The sequence below is a fragment of the Apium graveolens genome, chromosome 7 (assembly GCF_009905375.1).
Source record: "Apium graveolens cultivar Ventura chromosome 7, ASM990537v1, whole genome shotgun sequence".
Taxonomy (NCBI): Eukaryota; Viridiplantae; Streptophyta; class Magnoliopsida; order Apiales; family Apiaceae; genus Apium; species Apium graveolens.
Window position 1 is genome coordinate 50,829,531 of NC_133653.1, and position 19,165 is coordinate 50,848,695.

The window sequence follows — 19,165 nt, forward strand, 5'->3', positions numbered from 1 at the left end:
TACACATAATTGCCGATGCTCAATATTAGATCTCAACTCATTGTGAAAACACAAAAATCATCATATAAATAATCACATATATATATAATCGAACAGTGATCTAGTCCATCATATATAAACACAAGGGCGCGTATCTAAATATATAGAACCTGGCTTGAGAAGGAAGAATAGAGATAAAGCTGATATCGCAAGCTTTATTCATCTTTATCTTCATTCACTCCTAACAAACTAAGGATTTGGCCCTCGAAACTCAGGTCCCGGCTGAGGATCCTGCAAAGACTGTCCAAGAGCACGTGGTCGAGACTGTTCCCAGGTAATTAGTTAAGTTAACTATTCCTTTAGTTTAGATTTTATGCATTATATTTTAATATGATAACTAATAAAACAAAGACGTATCGTATTTAAATATACCTTAATTCCTTGCAATACCGATCAGTTAATTTCATTTTCGTATATATAAAGCAGGAGATCGATGGTGGAGAGGAAAAGAAAGAGGAACCTCTGGTAGATGTTTCTGCTCCAGCCGATGAGGCTCCAAAGGCCGAGGAGGTGAAAACTGCCGAGCCAGAAATTACATTCGAGGTAACGAAAGAGGAGAAGCCAAAGGAGGAAGCAGTTGTGGAGAAAGTGGTGGAACCTGTCAAGAAAACAGCAGCTGAGGAAGTTGCACGAAAATTCAATGTAAAAACTGAGGCTGTCCCTACCCTAGTAGTTTGAGCATTCTTATATTTAACTACATGAATTAGACGGGAGTTTCTTACAGTTATTTAAGTTTGCATCTAACCTACACACCATTTTGCAAGGCCCATTGAGAAGTTGTGTTGCAAAAACAATTGGATTCGTAGATATGATGATATTACATCTATGAAAAATGAAATTTTAATATATATCCAAGAAAACCCAATTTCACAAACAACCCGAAATTTCAAATTACCAAGATTTAAAACAGAATATCTCATACACTACAAAAAAAATCCTAAAATTCATAAAAAAAGTCAAATTTAGCAAAAAACTAAGATCTTGAAACTACGTGAGCAAGGAGCTCATCAACAAGAGCACACCCACTATAACCCGAAAACTCAAACGACAACTCATCTCCCCTTTGGCCCACATCAATCTTCTCAGACCTCTTTTCAACATTCTTGGTTTGCAAATTCAAGTCCCTCAAGGTGTTTGACAAAAGTTCCCAACGAGAAAGCTCAGCTTGGTACTTTTGTTTAAGGTTTAACATAGCATTTCTTCTCCGAATCTTTCGATTGGTGTCCTCAACAAGTGCATCTGGCGGGGGAGCAGAAGTGACGGCAATGATATCGAGGCGAGGGCGCTTGTTGCGCTTGTAGACGAAGCCATCGTCATTGATGAGCTCCCCTTCTTCATCTTCTGATAAAGAAACTGCGCAAGCGGGAAGACCCGTGAAGCCTCAAACCAATTGTGTTGAATCCTTTTGCAGTGAATCCCTAAATTGATAGGGCGTGAATCGATTGAAAACTGAGAGAGATATGTTTAGAGTGTGATAGAGCGGCTGAGAGCCCGCTTCTCCAAAATTTTGAGTACGCTCTCTAAAATTTTTGAAGCCCAACGAGACACCAAAAAACTGTTGCTACTCACTTTTATTTTTTAATTTTTAACTTTTAATAAATTTTTAAGTTTAAATAGTGTTCAAATTTTTTATTAATAAAAATTATCAATTACTAATTAGTACAGTTAACAAAATTTAACAAAAAACAAATCATTTTATCAATCTTAGCTAATATATTAATATTATTATTTAATTATATTATCAAAATTGATTAATTTTCAAGTCAAATAATTATATATATTTAATTTTTTATAAAATGTTACTTTTTTCTATTAACACCCTATTGTAACATAAGTTTTCACATGTTACCGTTTGTAACACTTTGAAGTTACAATAACATATTACAAAGGCTATGGTAGCATAAAAAATACTATGTTGCGGTAGGCTAAGATGAGCATTGCTAAGGTAACATAAGTTTGTCACACACATGATTAAACCATTGCAATATGCCATCTATGACGTAGTGTAAACTAGGAAATAGAAAATAAATAGTAAAAGCAGCGTCAGTGACATGAGTAGATTTAAATATCATGAAAATGAAATTTTTCAATATCTCAAAGGCTAATCGAAAACTAGATTTTCAGCCTAAACTATTTAGTGTAAGATTCACTTATGCCTTAAAACATTGTATGCCATATTAATAATTCTCAAATTCTTGACCTCTTTTTATCCCAAGACACAAAAAAAATATGTTAAAGGACAACACGTAACTGACTTCCCCTATATTGAAGAAGGGTTTTAGACCCTAGTATATCAATAATTTGCTTTTATATTTATACACATGTGTTAACGGGGGATTCGATAGTAACAAAATTCGAAGATCATAGCCGGAAACAAGATTTGTGACAGGGTTCTTCGCTGGGCAATTGAACGAAATGTGGTGGTTGTGTTTAATGGTGGCTGAGATTACTTAGATTTAGTGGTGACTCTTTTGCGCTTTAAATTTCTGACCCTTTGTAATATGCCTCTCTATCCCTATTTATAGTGAATCATGTCAATTTAGTTCTTGGGGAACAATAAATTTAATAGGCTTAGATTTCTCATCCCCAGGCCCAGTATAAAAACCTGATGAAAACCATCTTCTACTAGTTTTAGGAATGTCCTCCGATGAGGCCTAACCACAATGACTCAAGGCTCATCTGCACCTTCGAAACTTTGCGGATAAGGCATCTCCCCGGCCGAGGATAACCCTCCGCTAACAGCTATTTATCTACTCCATAGGCTTAAGTATAAGGAACCCCTACCATATTGAAGGACAAGTGATCCAAAAATTTTGAGTGCAAAGTGGTGGATACTACAAAGTCTCCCAACGAGTAAACCCATTTACTACAAAGACATAATTCCCAAAGCACACACCATAATTCACCCCACATCCGCAATGTTGATACTCATTGACTATAGGACGAAACCTTCCGTCCAGGCATATTTATAGAGGTCTCTGATCACGGACACTGCTTTCCTGTGGTTGCATTACATGAATGAGTTATTCAATAATGTATGTGCAGAAGATATGTTAAATAATCCTTTTACCTTTTGAAGCATCCAAAGAATTCATTCAAATAATATGTTGAAGCTCCATCCTAAATCATACTTTCTTATTGGGTGTGCCTTACCCTTTTATAGGTTGGGACGCCTCTTGACCACATAAGGCGCGCCCTAACTTCTTGGGAAGTTAGGACTCTCCCTGTCCTGCCATCATTTACGCGCGCTCTAATGTTTAGGGTGACCTTAATTACCATTTCATAAGGGCACGCAAGTTAAGACTCTTCATGTCTTGACATCATATAGGCGCGCTCTAATGTTTAGGGCGGCCTTAATTGCCATTTCATGAGGGTACGCCCTTCCTTTTTTGGGAAATAGGGCAAATCCTATTTCTGATTGGATCTTAATATTTTTGCCTTAATTTCATTAAATTGACCCGATTTCGGCGTGGATAATTCTTGTATGAAATTTTGGGAATAACATGTATTGATCTGTTATTTTAATTAAGTTCTTTTATGATGCATGCTTGAATCTTGACTCAATTTGTATGAAAAATAGATAAGTCTTTTAATCAATGTAAATCACCCAATAATACATTCTAAAAAACAACTAGAACATCATTCATATGACCAATAAGTCAAGGTGGGTAAAGACAGGACTTCCTAGTTAAGTAGCTGGGAGGCAGTTATACTAGCAAATGGTCTAAATATTACAATTTTCGTCAAAAAAAATAGAAAAGAGAAAAATATTACAGTTACCATTAGGGCCTAGAAAACTTTATAGAAATAGCATCGGTTAGAACCATATTAACATTCAATTATAATTGGTAATATTAAGTTAAATATTACTGATCATCAATGATCACATCCTCTTTGCTTAAAGGAGTCCAAGTCGGCAGTTAATAATAACCACTACAAAAAAATGGCTAAATGCGACCAAGTCGGCACGAGGAGATATATATATATATATATATATATATATATATATAAATTCATAACATACAACTAAATATGTTATGTAATTGTTAGCCACAAAACAATATCAACATTACACTATTGTTCATCCTATTATTAAAATTTGTAAACAACAATTATTTAATTTTTTATCAACAAATAACAAAAAAATGCATAGTATAAAAATAAATTAAAACTACTAATTGCACTTGATAATTAAGGATGATTACATGAATGCAAAATGGTGAAAAACAATATCAACATTAAACTATTTTTCATCCTATTAGTAAAATTTGTAAACAATTATTTAATTTTTTATCAACAAATAACAAAAAAAATGCATAAGTATAACAATAAATTAAAACTACTAATTGCACTTACTTGATAATTAAGGACGATCACATGAATGCAAAATGGTGAAAAACAATATCAACATTAAACTATTTTTCATCCTATTAGTAAAATTTGTAAACAATTATTTATTTTTTTATCAACAAATAACAAAAAAATGCATAAGTATAAAAATAAATTAAAACTACTAATTGCACTTACTTGATAATTAAGGATGCTCACATGAATGCAAAATGGTGAAGAAATAAGAGAGTAAATTGTGAAATGGAGGAGAGAATGGGGGAGAAAGTTGAAGATTGCGGCTATGGGAAAGAATATTGCACTAGGGTTGCAGAAATTCTATGACTTAATTCGACCGACAACGATCGTATTAATGGGACGGCTAATTTCGACTGCACGCAGTCGTATTTAATTCAACCGGCAACGGTCGTATTAATGGGACGACTAAATTCGACTGCACGCAGTCGTATATATAAATACAACCGCATCCAGTTCGATAGCATAATACAAGAGCATGCAGTTGAATTTAGAAGTGCTAAAAAATGCTCCAGGCGGGAAAATTTTCCACCATTTTCTGCACATTTCAGTAAATCCATTTTCTTTTTGGGAAAGGCTAAATTCGACCGTGTGCGGTTGAATTTAGGAGCGAAAAATTATTTAATGGCGGGACAGTTCCCCGCATTTTTTGGATGGGGCTAAATTCAACCGGCTTAAAAAATCGGTTGAAATTATTACTAAATTCCACCGCAGGTGGTTGATATCGGTCAAATTTAGGTCTGTTGAATTTAGTCTTGTTTTCTTGTAGTAAACATATATATATATATGTGTGGATAATTTCCCTTTTTTAATATTTATATTATATATCTTTAAAACAAAACGAGTGGCTCTAATTCGCCAACTTGTCCCCGTACCTTTGTAAGGAAGCAAGCAACACCAATCGAAATGTACACATTACAAACATGCGGATAAGATTTAGAAATTGGTGTATTTAATGAGAGATACAGACGTGAAGTTACAAACATAGAGATCACTTTCAACAACATATAACAGAAGCACAATGGCAGTAGTTTCAAGTGTAACTAAAGCTGATTTTCTCAACATCTCAAAGGCATACCATCCTCAGCCAGCTCTCAGGCCTAAAGTGTCTACTCTTAGTTTCACTTCCAGTAACAAATACTCAAAGGTATATTTTATGTTTAGAAAAACTTTTTACTAGACATTTTAAGAGATATATTTCTTAGATACCCCTGATTCTTCTAAATTGTAACGTAACATATGGAAGTATGTTTATACTTTGCCAACAAAAGGTTAGTGTAATGGTTTAACTCTTGTCCCCGTTGCTGAAGTTTAAGAATTCACATTCTTTGGTTAAATATGGAGCAGAGATGACCCTTGCATGTCAGACTGATAGTTACCTGCAACTTCTAGGTAATTAGAAATATGCAGATCCGAACCTTTTCTAAATAAACAGCCCGCATCTTTGTATTTCTTGTATCTCTATATGAACTTGTTACCAGTTCAACACGAACTTTTGAGTGGACTGCTAACCGAGATTTGTCGCAAACACGCATGAATCGTGTAGCTTAAGATATTGAAATATGTTCGTATTTAGAGATATATAGGATCGAGCTTTTTCTTCTGCTTCAGGTTGTTCATTATTATCAAGTCATTTAACGTCTTTCACTACAAGAACAGTCGTATATATTTTTAAAAGCACAGAAAGGGTAAAAAATCTGTCGGCAAAAAATTAGTGGTTGCAACTGGTCCATAAGAAAATAATTAACGGTTGCGGGTCACCCAATAATTGAATTACTTATTCTGAACAATCTCATATGTTAATACAATCCTGTTATATAGGAAAAAATTACTATTTTTTCTAAATATTGTCACTTGGACAAAATTGCTTTTTCCAAACAAAATATTATATGTATGTTTGGTTTTGCAAACAAAAAAAAAGTCTCTGTTATAATATTTGTTAAGCTTTTGCATGAAAATAAATTATATGATAGAATTATAAATATTTCTTGAAAATGTTACTGCTGTATTGAAAATCTATCTTAAGATCTGCCCATGTTAGTAGCAAACTCGAATTTTGTAGACTAAATGATCTATTTAGCTATAGAACAATGATAAATATTTTACCGCAGCATCCTTATGCTTTAATATTTAAATTTTAGGGTCGAATTGGAGCTACCAGTGAAGATGGAAGTAAAATGGGCAAACAGTTTGAGGAGTTTGCACAAAAAACAGGAGAGGACTTAAAGGTAAGTTTTGAGGACACGAAAAAAAAGGTCAAGGAAATGAATGAAAAACTTCAAGTTGAAGCTCACGAGGCAGTAGAGGCAGGCAAGAAGAATGCAGATATCTTCGTTGACAAGGCAAAAGAAGAGGCAGATAAAGCTGCCGACACAGCTTATGAATTGAAACTGAAGAGTTTGGATGCTGCGGTTGTGGCGGCTGAGAAGTTAAAGGAGACTGGAGGCTCGCTGGCTGAGAGGTTGAAGGAGACTAGTGACACCGTGGCAGATAGAGTGGCAAAGGCAGCCAGTGAGGCAAAGGCAAAGGCAAAGGATGCGGCGGAGGTGTCCAATCAGAAGCTAGGGGAAGCGTTGGATGCGGCCAAGGATGCTGCGGAGAAGGTTAAAGACACTGTGGTTGAAAAAGCTGATAGTTAAGAATGTGAATTTAATTTAGCAAAATAGTGTGAATTAAGATCGATGTTCAACCAAGTTTGTGGACATGAAATGATGGAATTCATATGCTCCAATTTCTTGTTCTAATATAATGATTATGATTTGCAGCTATGGATCGTAGAAGAAATAAATTGTTATGGATTGTTGAAAATTTAAAAAATCATTTTTATGATTTATATATGTGTGTGTCTTCCCTCTTTAGGGTTATTACATATAGAAAACAATTCTCAATCAATCTCGTATGAGAGCTTGAAAGTAGGCCGAGAAGATGAACATTAAATTACTATAGCAAATAGTAGTAAAGTTCAAAATTTCTGAATGAATAGTAGTCGATGAATAGTGAAAATTGAATTATGAATATGAATAGTAAAAAACGAAATATCAATATTAAAATATAAAAATTAAATCAGACCTCCAGCAAAAATACTAAGAGATAATAATAAAAGTTATAAGTCTAAAATAATAACAAATCTATTAATTTATTTTATAGTAGAAAACAAAGAAACAAAACAAATGTGTAAGAAAAATCTATATAGATAGTTAATATATTTATATAAATAAAATAAATAAATATTTGATTTATGGAAGATTATAAGTTAGAAAGTATTAAAATGATAGCAGATAAAAACTTTACTTTTAATAAAGATATAAATCAACATATTGAAAGTTGTAAAATAAGTATGCAAATAATAAATGAAAAATTAGATATTATAGCTAGGTTACAAACAACGTTGGAAGAGAGAGATGAAACAATTAGAAGACTATAAGAAGAAAATCTTTTAATAAAACGAGAAAAATTTATTAAAGAAACTAATTTAGAAATTCAAATAAAAGACTTAAAAGATGTATTAACTGAACAATATAAATTAATAAATGATTTAAGGCAAAAAATTAAAAAATGAATTGGATAGATCCAAATGCAAAAACTAGAAATAATAGAAAAATAAAAGAATTAATAAAAAATCAAGAAAAACTAGAAATAGAAGTAGATAAATTGCAAGAAAGAAAAAATGAAATTGAATGAACAAGAGAAAATAGGGATGAAATACTAAGATGTTATCAACAACTTGGAAATATGATAATAACATTTAGAAATAATAAACTAAGAATACAAGGACTTAAAAGAATAATTTTATCAAGTAATATAACTCGATAATAATACAGTTTGAAAAAATGTCATTAGAAAAATCAAGTGAAAAACAAGATGTATATTATCAAATGGATGAATACGAAGAAGGAACATCACAAACTCTAAGTTTTAAACCGGATATATATAATCAAATCCAAAGTGAAACAGAAGAACTAACAATAAAAAAGATTTTCAAAACATCATATTTTGAAAGAAATAAAGAAGTTAGATATATAGCTCAAAAACATGAAAATGTAATAGACATAGATACGATAAATGGAAAAGCAAAAATAAATTTAATAACAGGTGGTTTGATAAAAAGAGAACTTCTAAATTAAAACAAAAAGAAGCAAATAAACTAATATTTATTTTGGAGCAATAGAATTTACAATAAAAGCATATTTTCAGAAAAATATTGATACTGCTATACAAATATATGTACTAGACGATAGAATAATAGGAAATATACAAGATTCGGAAACTTAATATATCAGAAATTAAAATTTATAATACAACCTGATTTTAGCATATCATTAAGAGATGAAAATAAAGAAAGATCTTTAACATTATATTATAAATTAGATGGAACCACCCCCCGAGTGATTGCCGCAAATCCCTGTGTGCACCTCTCTCAGAATATAATTTCCCTCTTCCATGTCCACACAATATAACAGTGGCTGGTTAAATCCCCTCTTGTATAGTACCCCGTCATATTCGACGTACTTTGCGGCCTGGTACCGCTGGCGTCGAGCCTGTAGTTTGTCCTCTGGTACAGCTCCTGTCTGAATATAGTTATGGATGGGAGTCATCCAGTTTTCTTGTGGGATTTCTTGCATTTGAAGCACTTCCACCTCCGGAATACTTGGAATTTCCAGGATTCCCAAAGGGATTTGTCCAAGTTGAACGCTGTCCATTTGTGAACCCATCTTGGCCAAAGCATCCACATTACTATTTTCTTCTCGTAGAACACTTTCTAGTCTGGCATTTGAAAAATTTTCCAGTAGGCGTTTTGCACATCTCATATATAGCTTCGTCCGCGGTCCCCAGGCTTGGAATCCTCCATTGACCTGGTTCACAACTAATTCGGAATCACTCCAAACTATCAAATTCACGGTCCCTACCTCCCGAGCTAATTTCAGACCGTTGATCAAAGCTTCATACTCAGCATCATTGTTGGTAGCATAAAACTTGAAATGGATAGCACTCATCAAGCGGTGCCCCTCCGGAGTGATCAAGACAATCCCGGCACCTGACTCGTTGTTGTTTACGGCCCCGTCCACATGTAATGTCCACCAAGGGTGGGGGAGTTCCTACTTCTTTTCATCCTGATAACTCTCTTGCGAGGTTGGTTCTGCCAGCACTATGGCCTTATCATCAACTTTTTCATCGAACTCAAGTACGAAATCGGCCAATGCTTGTCCTTTGATTGCTGTGTGAGGACAATATTCCAAATCGAACTGCCCTAGCTCCATGGCCCATTTTAACATTCTCCCTGACAATATTCTCCCATTTTAACATTCTCCTCAGAACTTCTATTCGGTGAGCCTGAAAATATGGCCTTAGCTTTCGTGCCGCAAGAATAAGAGCGTATACTAGTTTTTCCATGTTGGTATACCTGGTTTCCGCGTCCAACAACCTTTTGCTTACATAATATACATGCCACTGGTGGCTTGCTTCTTCCTTTACCAATACGGCACTGACGAAATATTCAGACACCGCCAAGTACAGAATCAAAGTTTCTCCGTCTTCTGGCTTGGCCAATATAGGAGGATTTCCCAGTTGTTCTTTGATTTTCAGAAAAGCTTCTTCACAGTCAGGAGTCCACATAAAATCCTTCCCTCTTCCTTTGATTGCCCTGAAGAATTCTTTCCACCTATCCGATGATTTTGACACAAATTGATTTAGGGCCGCGATCCTTCCTATCAGACTCTGTACCTGTTTGATGCTGGTGGGAAATTTCATGTCTAGCATGGCTTTTATATTTGCTGGGTTTGCCTCAATCCCCCGGTGGTTAACCATGAACCCCAAGAATTTCCCCGACTCTACCCCGAACACGCACTTCTGCGGATTTAGTTTCATCCTATATTTCCTCAGAATATGGAACATTTCAGCTAAGTCAGCGATGTGATATTCCGCCCTTTTCAATTTTACGAGCATGTCATCCACATACACTTCCATGGTTTTCCCAATCAGCTTCTTGAACATTTTGTTTACCAACCTTTGATAAGTGGCATCGGCGTTGATCAGACCAAATGGCATTCTGATATAGCAGTAGAGCCCTCTATCAGTGATGAAAGAGGCGTGCTCCTGGTCAGGCTCATACATAAGGATCTGGTTATACCCGGAGTATGCATCCATGAAGCTAAGCAGAGCATGTCCTGCCATGGCGTAGACCAACTGATCAATTCTTGGTAGGGGAAAACTATCTTTCGGGCATACTTTATTCAGGTCGGTGAAGTCCATGCACGTTCTCCATTTGCCGTTGGGTTTTTTTACCAACACCGGGTCTGCTAGCCATTCTGGGTAGAAAGATTCCCGAATTAGTTCGACGTCTAGGAGCCTCTCTACTTCCTCTGCCAGGGCTATATCTCTTTCTCCACTTACGACCCTTCGTTTTTGTCGAACCCCCTTATGCTTGGGGTCGATATTCAATCGGTGGCACATTATTTCTAGATCAATTCCCACCATATCAGAATGGCTCAATGCAAATACATCAAGGTTCGCCAACATAAATATTGAAAGACCTTCCTTTAACTTTGATGCTGACTGGGACCCTATTCTCAAAACCTTACTCGGGTCTTTTTCATCAACAGAGATTTCAGTCGTGTCCTATGCTGGCCACATCATTTCCACCGGCATTGGTATCTGGGGATCCAAGTCAGACGAATCATAGATCTCATTGTCTTGTAGAGAGGGTGCATCCCCTTTAAGAGGTGCACCTTACGTAGTAGAGGCATCAACTTATTCAGTATGTTTTGCGGGCAAGGGTGCTCCTGTTGGGGGAAGGGCATTACCCCGTTGGAGGCTTTGCAAGACATTGAATCTTCCTTCTAAACGTTCCCCATGGAAATCTGCTTGGACTATGGTATCCATCGCCTCCTCTTCTTCCAACATCTCAATTCTGATTGTGTCTTCCAAGTACAACATTGTCGGGGGCAACTCAGAGGGATGTTCATCTTCTTGCTCAACATAATAGTGGATTCGGATTTCCTCGGTTGGTTGCTCAATGCTTTTCTCCTGATCTACGTCCGGAGTATCTTCGGCATGGGAGTCTTTTCTAAAGCCTTTCATAGCTTGCCTGTAGGACTCCCGAGAGTCATACTGGGAACCCTTTATACTTCCCACCCCATTTGGCGTTGGAAATTTGATAGTTAAGTGATGAATTGAAGTGATGACTCTCATCTCCCGCTGAAAAGGTCATCCCAATAACACGTTGTGGGAGGATTCCTGATTCAGGACCTTAAATTCAAGCATCTTTGTTACCGACAATGGGCTCTCCCCCAGAGTACATGGCAGCCGAATCGACCCCATGACTCTAACTCCTGCTCCTGAAAAACCATAGACCCACGAGTCTTCCCCAGACATATCCTGATCAGGTAGTCCCATCTTTTTGAAGGTGTTGTAATAGAGGATGTTTGTCGAGCTTCCATTATCCACGAAGGCTCTATGGACGTTCTTGGTTCTTATTTGGATGGAAATAACCAGGGCATCATTGTGGGGATGATGTACCCATCGGGCATCTGCTTCTCTGAAGGTGATATCCATGGACTCACCCTTAAACACCTTGGGTGGCCGAGTTTCCATCCTATGAATGTCTGTGAGAGGCCTGAACCGGGCTTCCCTAGCGTATTTTTTCAAGGCTCGTTGCTGCATTCCATCTCGGGATCTCCTCCGGAGATTTTTCGGATACTTCCATCCCAGACAAATTTATTTTCCTCCAGTGTATCATTGTTTGCCCCGCGCGGGGCTCGTCTTTCCTCTTCTCTTGTTCTGTCATCCTTGTGATTCCTTACTTCCTTGACTACCCATTCTCCGAGGTATCCTTCCTTGATAAGCGCTTCGATTTCATCCTTTAGATGTCGGAACTCATGTGTGTTATGTCCACATAATTCATGGTATTCACAATATTTTTTCTTGTCTTTGCTTTGCCATGACGATAAAGCTTCAAGTTTCTAAATAGCCCTTTATTCTTGTTTACTTCCTAGATATGCTCGATAGATGCGACCAGAGGTGTGTACCGGCTTGTCCTGTAATCGTAGTTTGAGGGAGGATTCCATCCCCTCCGTGTGCTTGCTGTATTATATGTATGTTTGGTTTTGCAAACAAAAAAAAAGTCTCTGTTATAATATTTGTTAAGCTTTTGCATGAAAATAAATTATATGATAGAATTATAAATATTTCTTGAAAATGTTACTGCTGTATTGAAAATCTATCTTAAGATCTGCCCATGTTAGTAGCAAACTCGAATTTTGTAGACTAAATGATCTATTTAGCTATAGAACAATGATAAATATTTTACCGCAGCATCCTTATGCTTTAATATTTAAATTTTAGGGTGGAATTGGAGCTACCAGTGAAGATGGAAGTAAAATGGGCAAACAGTTTGAGGAGTTTGCACAAAAAACAGGAGAGGACTTAAAGGTAAGTTTTGAGGACACGAAAAAAAAGGTCAAGGAAATGAATGAAAAACTTCAAGTTGAAGCTCACGAGGCAGTAGAGGCAGGCAAGAAGAATGCAGATATCTTCGTTGACAAGGCAAAAGAAGAGGCAGATAAAGCTGCCGACACAGCTTATGAATTGAAACTGAAGAGTTTGGATGCTGCGGTTGTGGCGGCTGAGAAGTTAAAGGAGACTGGAGGCTCGCTGGCTGAGAGGTTGAAGGAGACTAGTGACACCGTGGCAGATAGAGTGGCAAAGGCAGCCAGTGAGGCAAAGGCAAAGGCAAAGGATGCGGCGGAGGTGTCCAATCAGAAGCTAGGGGAAGCGTTGGATGCGGCCAAGGATGCTGCGGAGAAGGTTAAAGACACTGTGGTTGAAAAAGCTGATAGTTAAGAATGTGAATTTAATTTAGCAAAATAGTGTGAATTAAGATCGATGTTCAACCAAGTTTGTGGACATTAAATGATGGAATTCATATGCTCCAATTTCTTGTTCTAATATAATGATTATGATTTGCAGCTATGGATCGTAGAAGAAATAATTTGTTATAGATTGTTGAGAATTTAAAAAATCATTTTTATGATTTATATATGTGTGTGTCTTCCCTTTTAGGGTTATTAGATATAGAAAACAATTCTCAATCAATCTCGTATGAGAGCTAGAAAGTAGGCCGAGAAGATGAACATTAAATTACTATAGCAAAGTTCAAAATTTCGGAATGAATAGTAGTCCATGAATAGTGAAAATTGAATTATGAATATGAATAGTAAAAAACGAAATATCAATATTAAAATATAAAAATTAAATCAGACCTCCAGCAAAAATACTAAGAGATAATAATAAAAGTTATAAGTCTAAAATAATAACAAATCTATTAATTTATTTTATAGTAGAAAACAAATAAACAAAACAAATGTGTAAGAAAAATCTATATAGATAGTTAATATATTTATATAAATAAAATAAATAAATATTTGATTTATGGAAGATTATAAGTTAGAAAGTATTAAAATGATAGCAGATAAAAACTTTACTTTTAATAAAGATATAAATCAACATATTGAAAGTTGTAAAATAAGTATGCAAATAATAAATGAAAAATTAGATATTATAGCTAGGTTACAAACAATGTTGGAAGAGAGAGATGAAAAAATTAGAAAACTATAAGAAGAAAATCTTTTAATAAAACGAGAAAAATTTATTAAAGAAACTAATTTAGAAATTCAAATAAAAGACTTAAAAGAAGTATTAACTGAACAATATAAATTAATAAATGATTTAAGGCAAAAAATTAAAAAATGAATTTGATAGATCCAAATGCAAAAACTAGAAATAATAGAAAAATAAAAGAATTAATAAAAAATCAAGAAAAACTAGAAATAGAAGTAGATAAATTGCAAGAAAGAAAAAATGAAATTGAATGAACAAGATAAAATATGGATGAAATAGTAAGATGTTATCAACAACTTGGAAATATGATAATAACATTTAGAAATAATAAACTAAGAATACAAGGACTTAAAAGAATAATTTTATCAAGTAATATAACTCAATAATAATACAGTTTGAAAAAATGTCATTAGAAAAACAAGTGAAAAACAAGATGTATATTATCAAATGGATGAATACGAACAAGGAACATCACAAACTCTAAGTTTTAAACCGGATATATATAATCAAATCCAAAGTGAAACAGAAGAACTAACAATAAAAAAGATTTTCAAAACATCATATTTTGAAAGAAATAAAGAAGTTAGATATATAGCTCAAAAACATGAAAATGTAATAGACATAGATACGATAAATGGAAAAGCAAAAATAAATTTAATAACAGGTGGTTTGATAAAAAGAGAACTTCTAAATTAAAACAAAAAGAAGCAAATAAACTAATATTTATTTTGGAGCAATAGAATTTACAATAAAAGCATATTTTCAGAAAAATATTGATACTGCTATACAAATATATGTACTAGACCATAGAATAATAGGAAATATACAAGATTCGGAAACTTAATATATCAGAAATTAAATTTTATAATACAACCTGATTTTAGCATATCATTAAGAGATGAAAATAAAGAAAGATCTTTAACATTATATTATAAATTAGATGGAATAAAAATGCAAAAGGTAAGTGAAATAATTAGTATAGAAACTAAAATAGTATATGCTATGACTAGAAACCATCATGTAAAGAAACAAACGGAATTAGGAATAATAGTACCAAAATTATATAATGATATATTAGAAAAATTAAACATAAAGAAGAATCTCAAATAACAATCCTAGAAGAATTTATAATAGACTTTAGTAATAGACAAATAATTCAACACAAAGAATTAAACCAATATTGGAAGGATCTAGATTAAGTTTTAGAAGAGAACAAAACCCTATAAAATTAGTTAGATCAATGAGTATGACCAGTAGAAAATTAGATTTAATAAAATTACCGTGTTATAAATCAGATAAATTAAGAATAAAAACAATAATATTTAATGGAATATTTGCCAAAGAAGTCATAACAGAAATAAATACTGGAGCAACAAAAAGTCAAATACATATAACTGAAGTTGACTCAAACAAATGTGAGGAAATAGAACTCAAATAATAACTGAACCACATAGTTCGAGAGAAACAATAATAACAAAAGGTATAAAATTAAGATTAAAAATTTTAGACTTAAAATATAATATAAGTCTAGGAGTGATAGAAAATGACGTTAGTTATCAACTATTATTAGGAATGAATTTCTTAAATGAAATAAAATATAATATAATATAATGAATGAAGGAATAAAAATAAATGATGAGAATAAATTAAGATTTATAGATAGAATATGAACCGTGAAAAGGAGATAAACAAGAAGAAAGATGAAATAAAAACTATTAATAAGATAATAAAAGAAAAACATTAATTATGTCTCAAGAAAAAGAACTACAATACTTAAAAGAAAAAGAAAAACTTGAGGAAGAAGTAAAAGAATTAGAGCAAATAAAAGGTAAGAAAGGAAAATCATGGATAATTGAAGGAGAATGGAGAAAACGAGTTTATAAATATGAATAATACTGAAAACCAAATAAAAGATATTTGGAACGAAATATTTATAAAAGAAAGTTTAAACGCTATATTGAAAAAGATGGAAGAAAATCAAGAAATTAATAGAAAAATAATTAAGAAAGAAATAACAGCGTCATGGAATATGTCAGAAATCCCAATCTTTAAACAAATATTAGATAAGTTAACCATTATACAAAATAGTTTAGAATAAAATAAAGAAAAGAAAATAATTAAAGACGAAACAGAAGAACCAGAAATAGTACCTATAACACTAATAGGAAGGACTAAAGAACCTATATTAATGGATAAGCAAATCGAAACCGAAAATGACTATAGGGGTTAAAAGAGCAATAAATGGTTTAGCAGAACTTCATAAATGAGGAAAATTCTAGAAAAATGTCAATAACAGAATATAGTGCTATAACATTTCTTAAAAAACATGGAAAAGAGTTAATGGAAAAAGAAAGACAAAATTATGAACCTATAAAACAAGAAATAAGAAAAGATGAATTAGAAGAATTAAGAAAAGAAAATGCTAAATTAAAAACTAAAACCAATATAGAATGGATAAATAAATATAAATTTTATAAAAAAAAAATATAAAACCCAAAAGAAAGAATTAAAAGAAACAAAGTTAGAAGTAATAAATGTATTAAAAGAAATAGATAATTTAAAAAATCAGATTAATCTATTAAAGATAGAATTACAAGGAAATTAAATTATTAAGTCTGACGACAGTGATCCAGAAACGAATAAAGAACAAGGTGAGGGTAGTAAAACAAGTGAATCAAATAGTAATCTAGGAGAAGAAGGATTAAATTACTTAGAAGAATCAGATAATGAGGAAAAGGAAATAATAATAAAAGAAAATAAAGAAATATTAGAAGCCCTTGGAAAAACCGTAAATGCATTTATAACAAATGAAGAAAAAAGCGATGAAAGTGATATAGAAGAAAGAGAAACTTCGCATAAGCAAACAAATTATGAAACCGAATCAGATAATATAATGGATGAAGATGCATACCCAAAAGAAGAAATAGAAGATTATATAATAACTAAATATAATATTAAAATGCGAGAAAATATACCTATAGGACAGCAAAATGAAGTACAAGATTTTATAGGATTAATAAACCAAGGAATAAATATAATAGATATTTTCTAGATTTAGATAATGTCTACGACGATCAAGAAATAACTAGAAGAATAAAATATTGGAATTTAGGGATGTATATAGCCTTAATGAATTCAAAAAATATAGAAGATCTGGATTATGTTTTTGAACTAATATCAAAAATAATTGTAGGAAAAGCAGCATTTTGGTTAGAAAATATTATTTATGAATTAAAAGGACAAGTAAGAACATATCTAGAAGCTGGAAAGATACGTTAAACGCATTTGATATATTATTAAAAAGAGAATTTCTAGGAGAAGGATGGTTTGTAGCTCAAGAAAATATAACAGTAGAAAGAAAATTAGAGATAACAATGTATCTAAATAATATGAAATGTTGTAGGATTAGTAAATTACCAGAATATACTATAAGTTTTACTAAATTCTTTTATGAAGCTAAGTTTTTACCTAATGAAAGCTTAGTATATCAACAACTGTATTATGATCATTTACCTTCCCCTTATAATACCGAAATAACTAAAGAATATAATAATCTAGAACCTAAGGAAAATACATTAGGAGAAAGAAATAGATTATTAAGAGCATATTTAACTCGAAAATGGGAGGAATATAGAATTCAACAGAGAATTAAAAAGGATAAAAAAAACAAGGATTAAGAGAAATCTGTAATTTCACAGAGAAAAAATTAATATTTGGATGTGATAATCAAAATTATAAAAATAGAAAGAAATATAGGAAATATAGAATAAAAGATTATAATAATCAAAATGAATATTATAAAAAACAAAATAAAACCTATAGACCTTATAAACCATTTAATCGAAGATTTAAAAGAAGAAAATTTAAAAAATATAGAAATACTTCTGAAAATAGAAAGAGATTTAGATATAAGAGAATGTTTAGAAAAAGAAATAAAACAAAAATAGCAGATTGTATATGTTGGAACTGTAATGAAAAAGGACATTATGCAAATAAGTGTCCTAAATTACAACAAAAAGGAGTAAAATACATAGATACTACCGAATTAATAATGAAATTAGAATACATAAGAGAAGATAATAATAATTGGTATGATGAAGAAGTATTCTATATAAGTGAAACAGAACCAGAAGAAATAAAATATATAAATGAAAATGATAGTAATGATGAAAGTTTAACTACTGAATAGAATAAAATGGTAGCTATATATATTGAAGCACATGTAGAATATAAACCTACTAAATATATAAAACAAAAGATATTTATAGATAGCGGAGCAGATATTTGTTTAGCTAAAGAAGAAGTATTTACTCAACACAAATGGAAACATACTAAAAATAGAATAATAGTAACAGGATTCAATTACCATAAAAAAGAGATAGATATAATAGCAAAAAATGTAAGATTTATATTAGGAAAAACAAGGTTTAGGTTACCTATAATATACCAAGAAAATAATATGAAATAACAAATGTTACTAGGAAATAATTTTTTAGATTCTTTTAAAACTCAAATAATAAAACAAGATATGATAAGTTTGTTAACACCTTGCGAAAAATGGATAGTATTAAAAAGAATAATACCTGTAAAATAAATAGAAATAAGTAATATTAAAGAAGAAAGAAAAACTAATTTAGAACTATTAAAACAAAAATATTTAAAAGCCTTAGAATTAAATTTTGGAGAACATCCAATGAAGCTATGGGAAAAAGAAAAAATATAAGCTAAAATAAAACTGATAAATCCTAATGATATAATTAGAAACAGACCAATAACATATAGTCCAACAGATCAAAAGAAGTTAGAAGTTCAAATAAAAGAACTATTAAACTTAGGACTAATACAAGAAAGTAAAAGTCCGCATACTAGCCCAGCGTTTTTAGTAAGAAATCATAATGAAGTAAAAAGAGGAAAAGCTAGAATGGTAATAGATTATCGAGAACTAAATAAAAAGACTATATTTGATGGATATTTTTTACCATATAAAAGAAATTTAATAAACCAAACAAGTAATAAAAAATGGTTTAGTAAATTTGATTGTAAAAGCGGATACTGGCAAATAAAATTAACAAAGAAATCTATATGTTTAACAACATTTAGCGTTCCACAAGGACATTATGAATGGATACTACTACCATTTGGATTAAGA

At 32.3% G+C, this 19,165-nt stretch overlaps 2 protein-coding genes across 3 annotated transcripts; one reads left to right on the forward strand and one right to left on the reverse strand.

The window, feature by feature from the left end:
• Positions 1 to 1,012: 1,012 nt before the first annotated feature.
• On the reverse strand, positions 1,013 to 2,032 carry LOC141673615 (uncharacterized). The gene is made up of 2 exons (XM_074480370.1): positions 2,017 to 2,032; positions 1,013 to 1,392 (listed from the first exon to the last, which is right to left on the reverse strand). The coding sequence occupies exons 1-2, from the start codon at positions 2,030 to 2,032 to the stop codon at positions 1,013 to 1,015; spliced, it is 396 nt and encodes a 131-aa protein (XP_074336471.1).
• Positions 2,033 to 5,371: 3,339 nt separating this feature from the next.
• Positions 5,372 to 13,364, forward strand: LOC141670776 (uncharacterized). Of its 2 annotated transcripts, none has more exons than XM_074476775.1 (2): positions 5,372 to 5,548; positions 12,742 to 13,364. In XM_074476775.1, exons 1-2 carry the CDS (start codon positions 5,423 to 5,425, stop codon positions 13,237 to 13,239), a joined length of 624 nt encoding a protein of 207 aa, XP_074332876.1. In that variant the 5' UTR covers positions 5,372 to 5,422; the 3' UTR covers positions 13,240 to 13,364. The 2 variants fall into 2 exon arrangements, with proteins under 2 accessions (XP_074332876.1, XP_074332874.1); XM_074476773.1 differs by lacking the exon at positions 12,742 to 13,364 and adding an exon at positions 6,543 to 7,238 and having other exon boundaries at positions 5,375 to 5,548.
• The last annotated feature ends 5,801 nt before the right edge of the window (positions 13,365 to 19,165 follow it).

Excerpts from the sequence above, each read along its gene's own strand:
- LOC141670776 (XM_074476775.1), top strand. The coding sequence starts at position 5,423 with ATGGCAGTAGTTTCAAGTGTAACTAAAGCTGATTTTCTCAACATCTCA. Across the intron at positions 5,549-12,741 it reads CCAGTAACAAATACTCAAAG|GGTGGAATTGGAGCTACCAG; the intron begins GTATATTTTATG and ends TTTAAATTTTAG.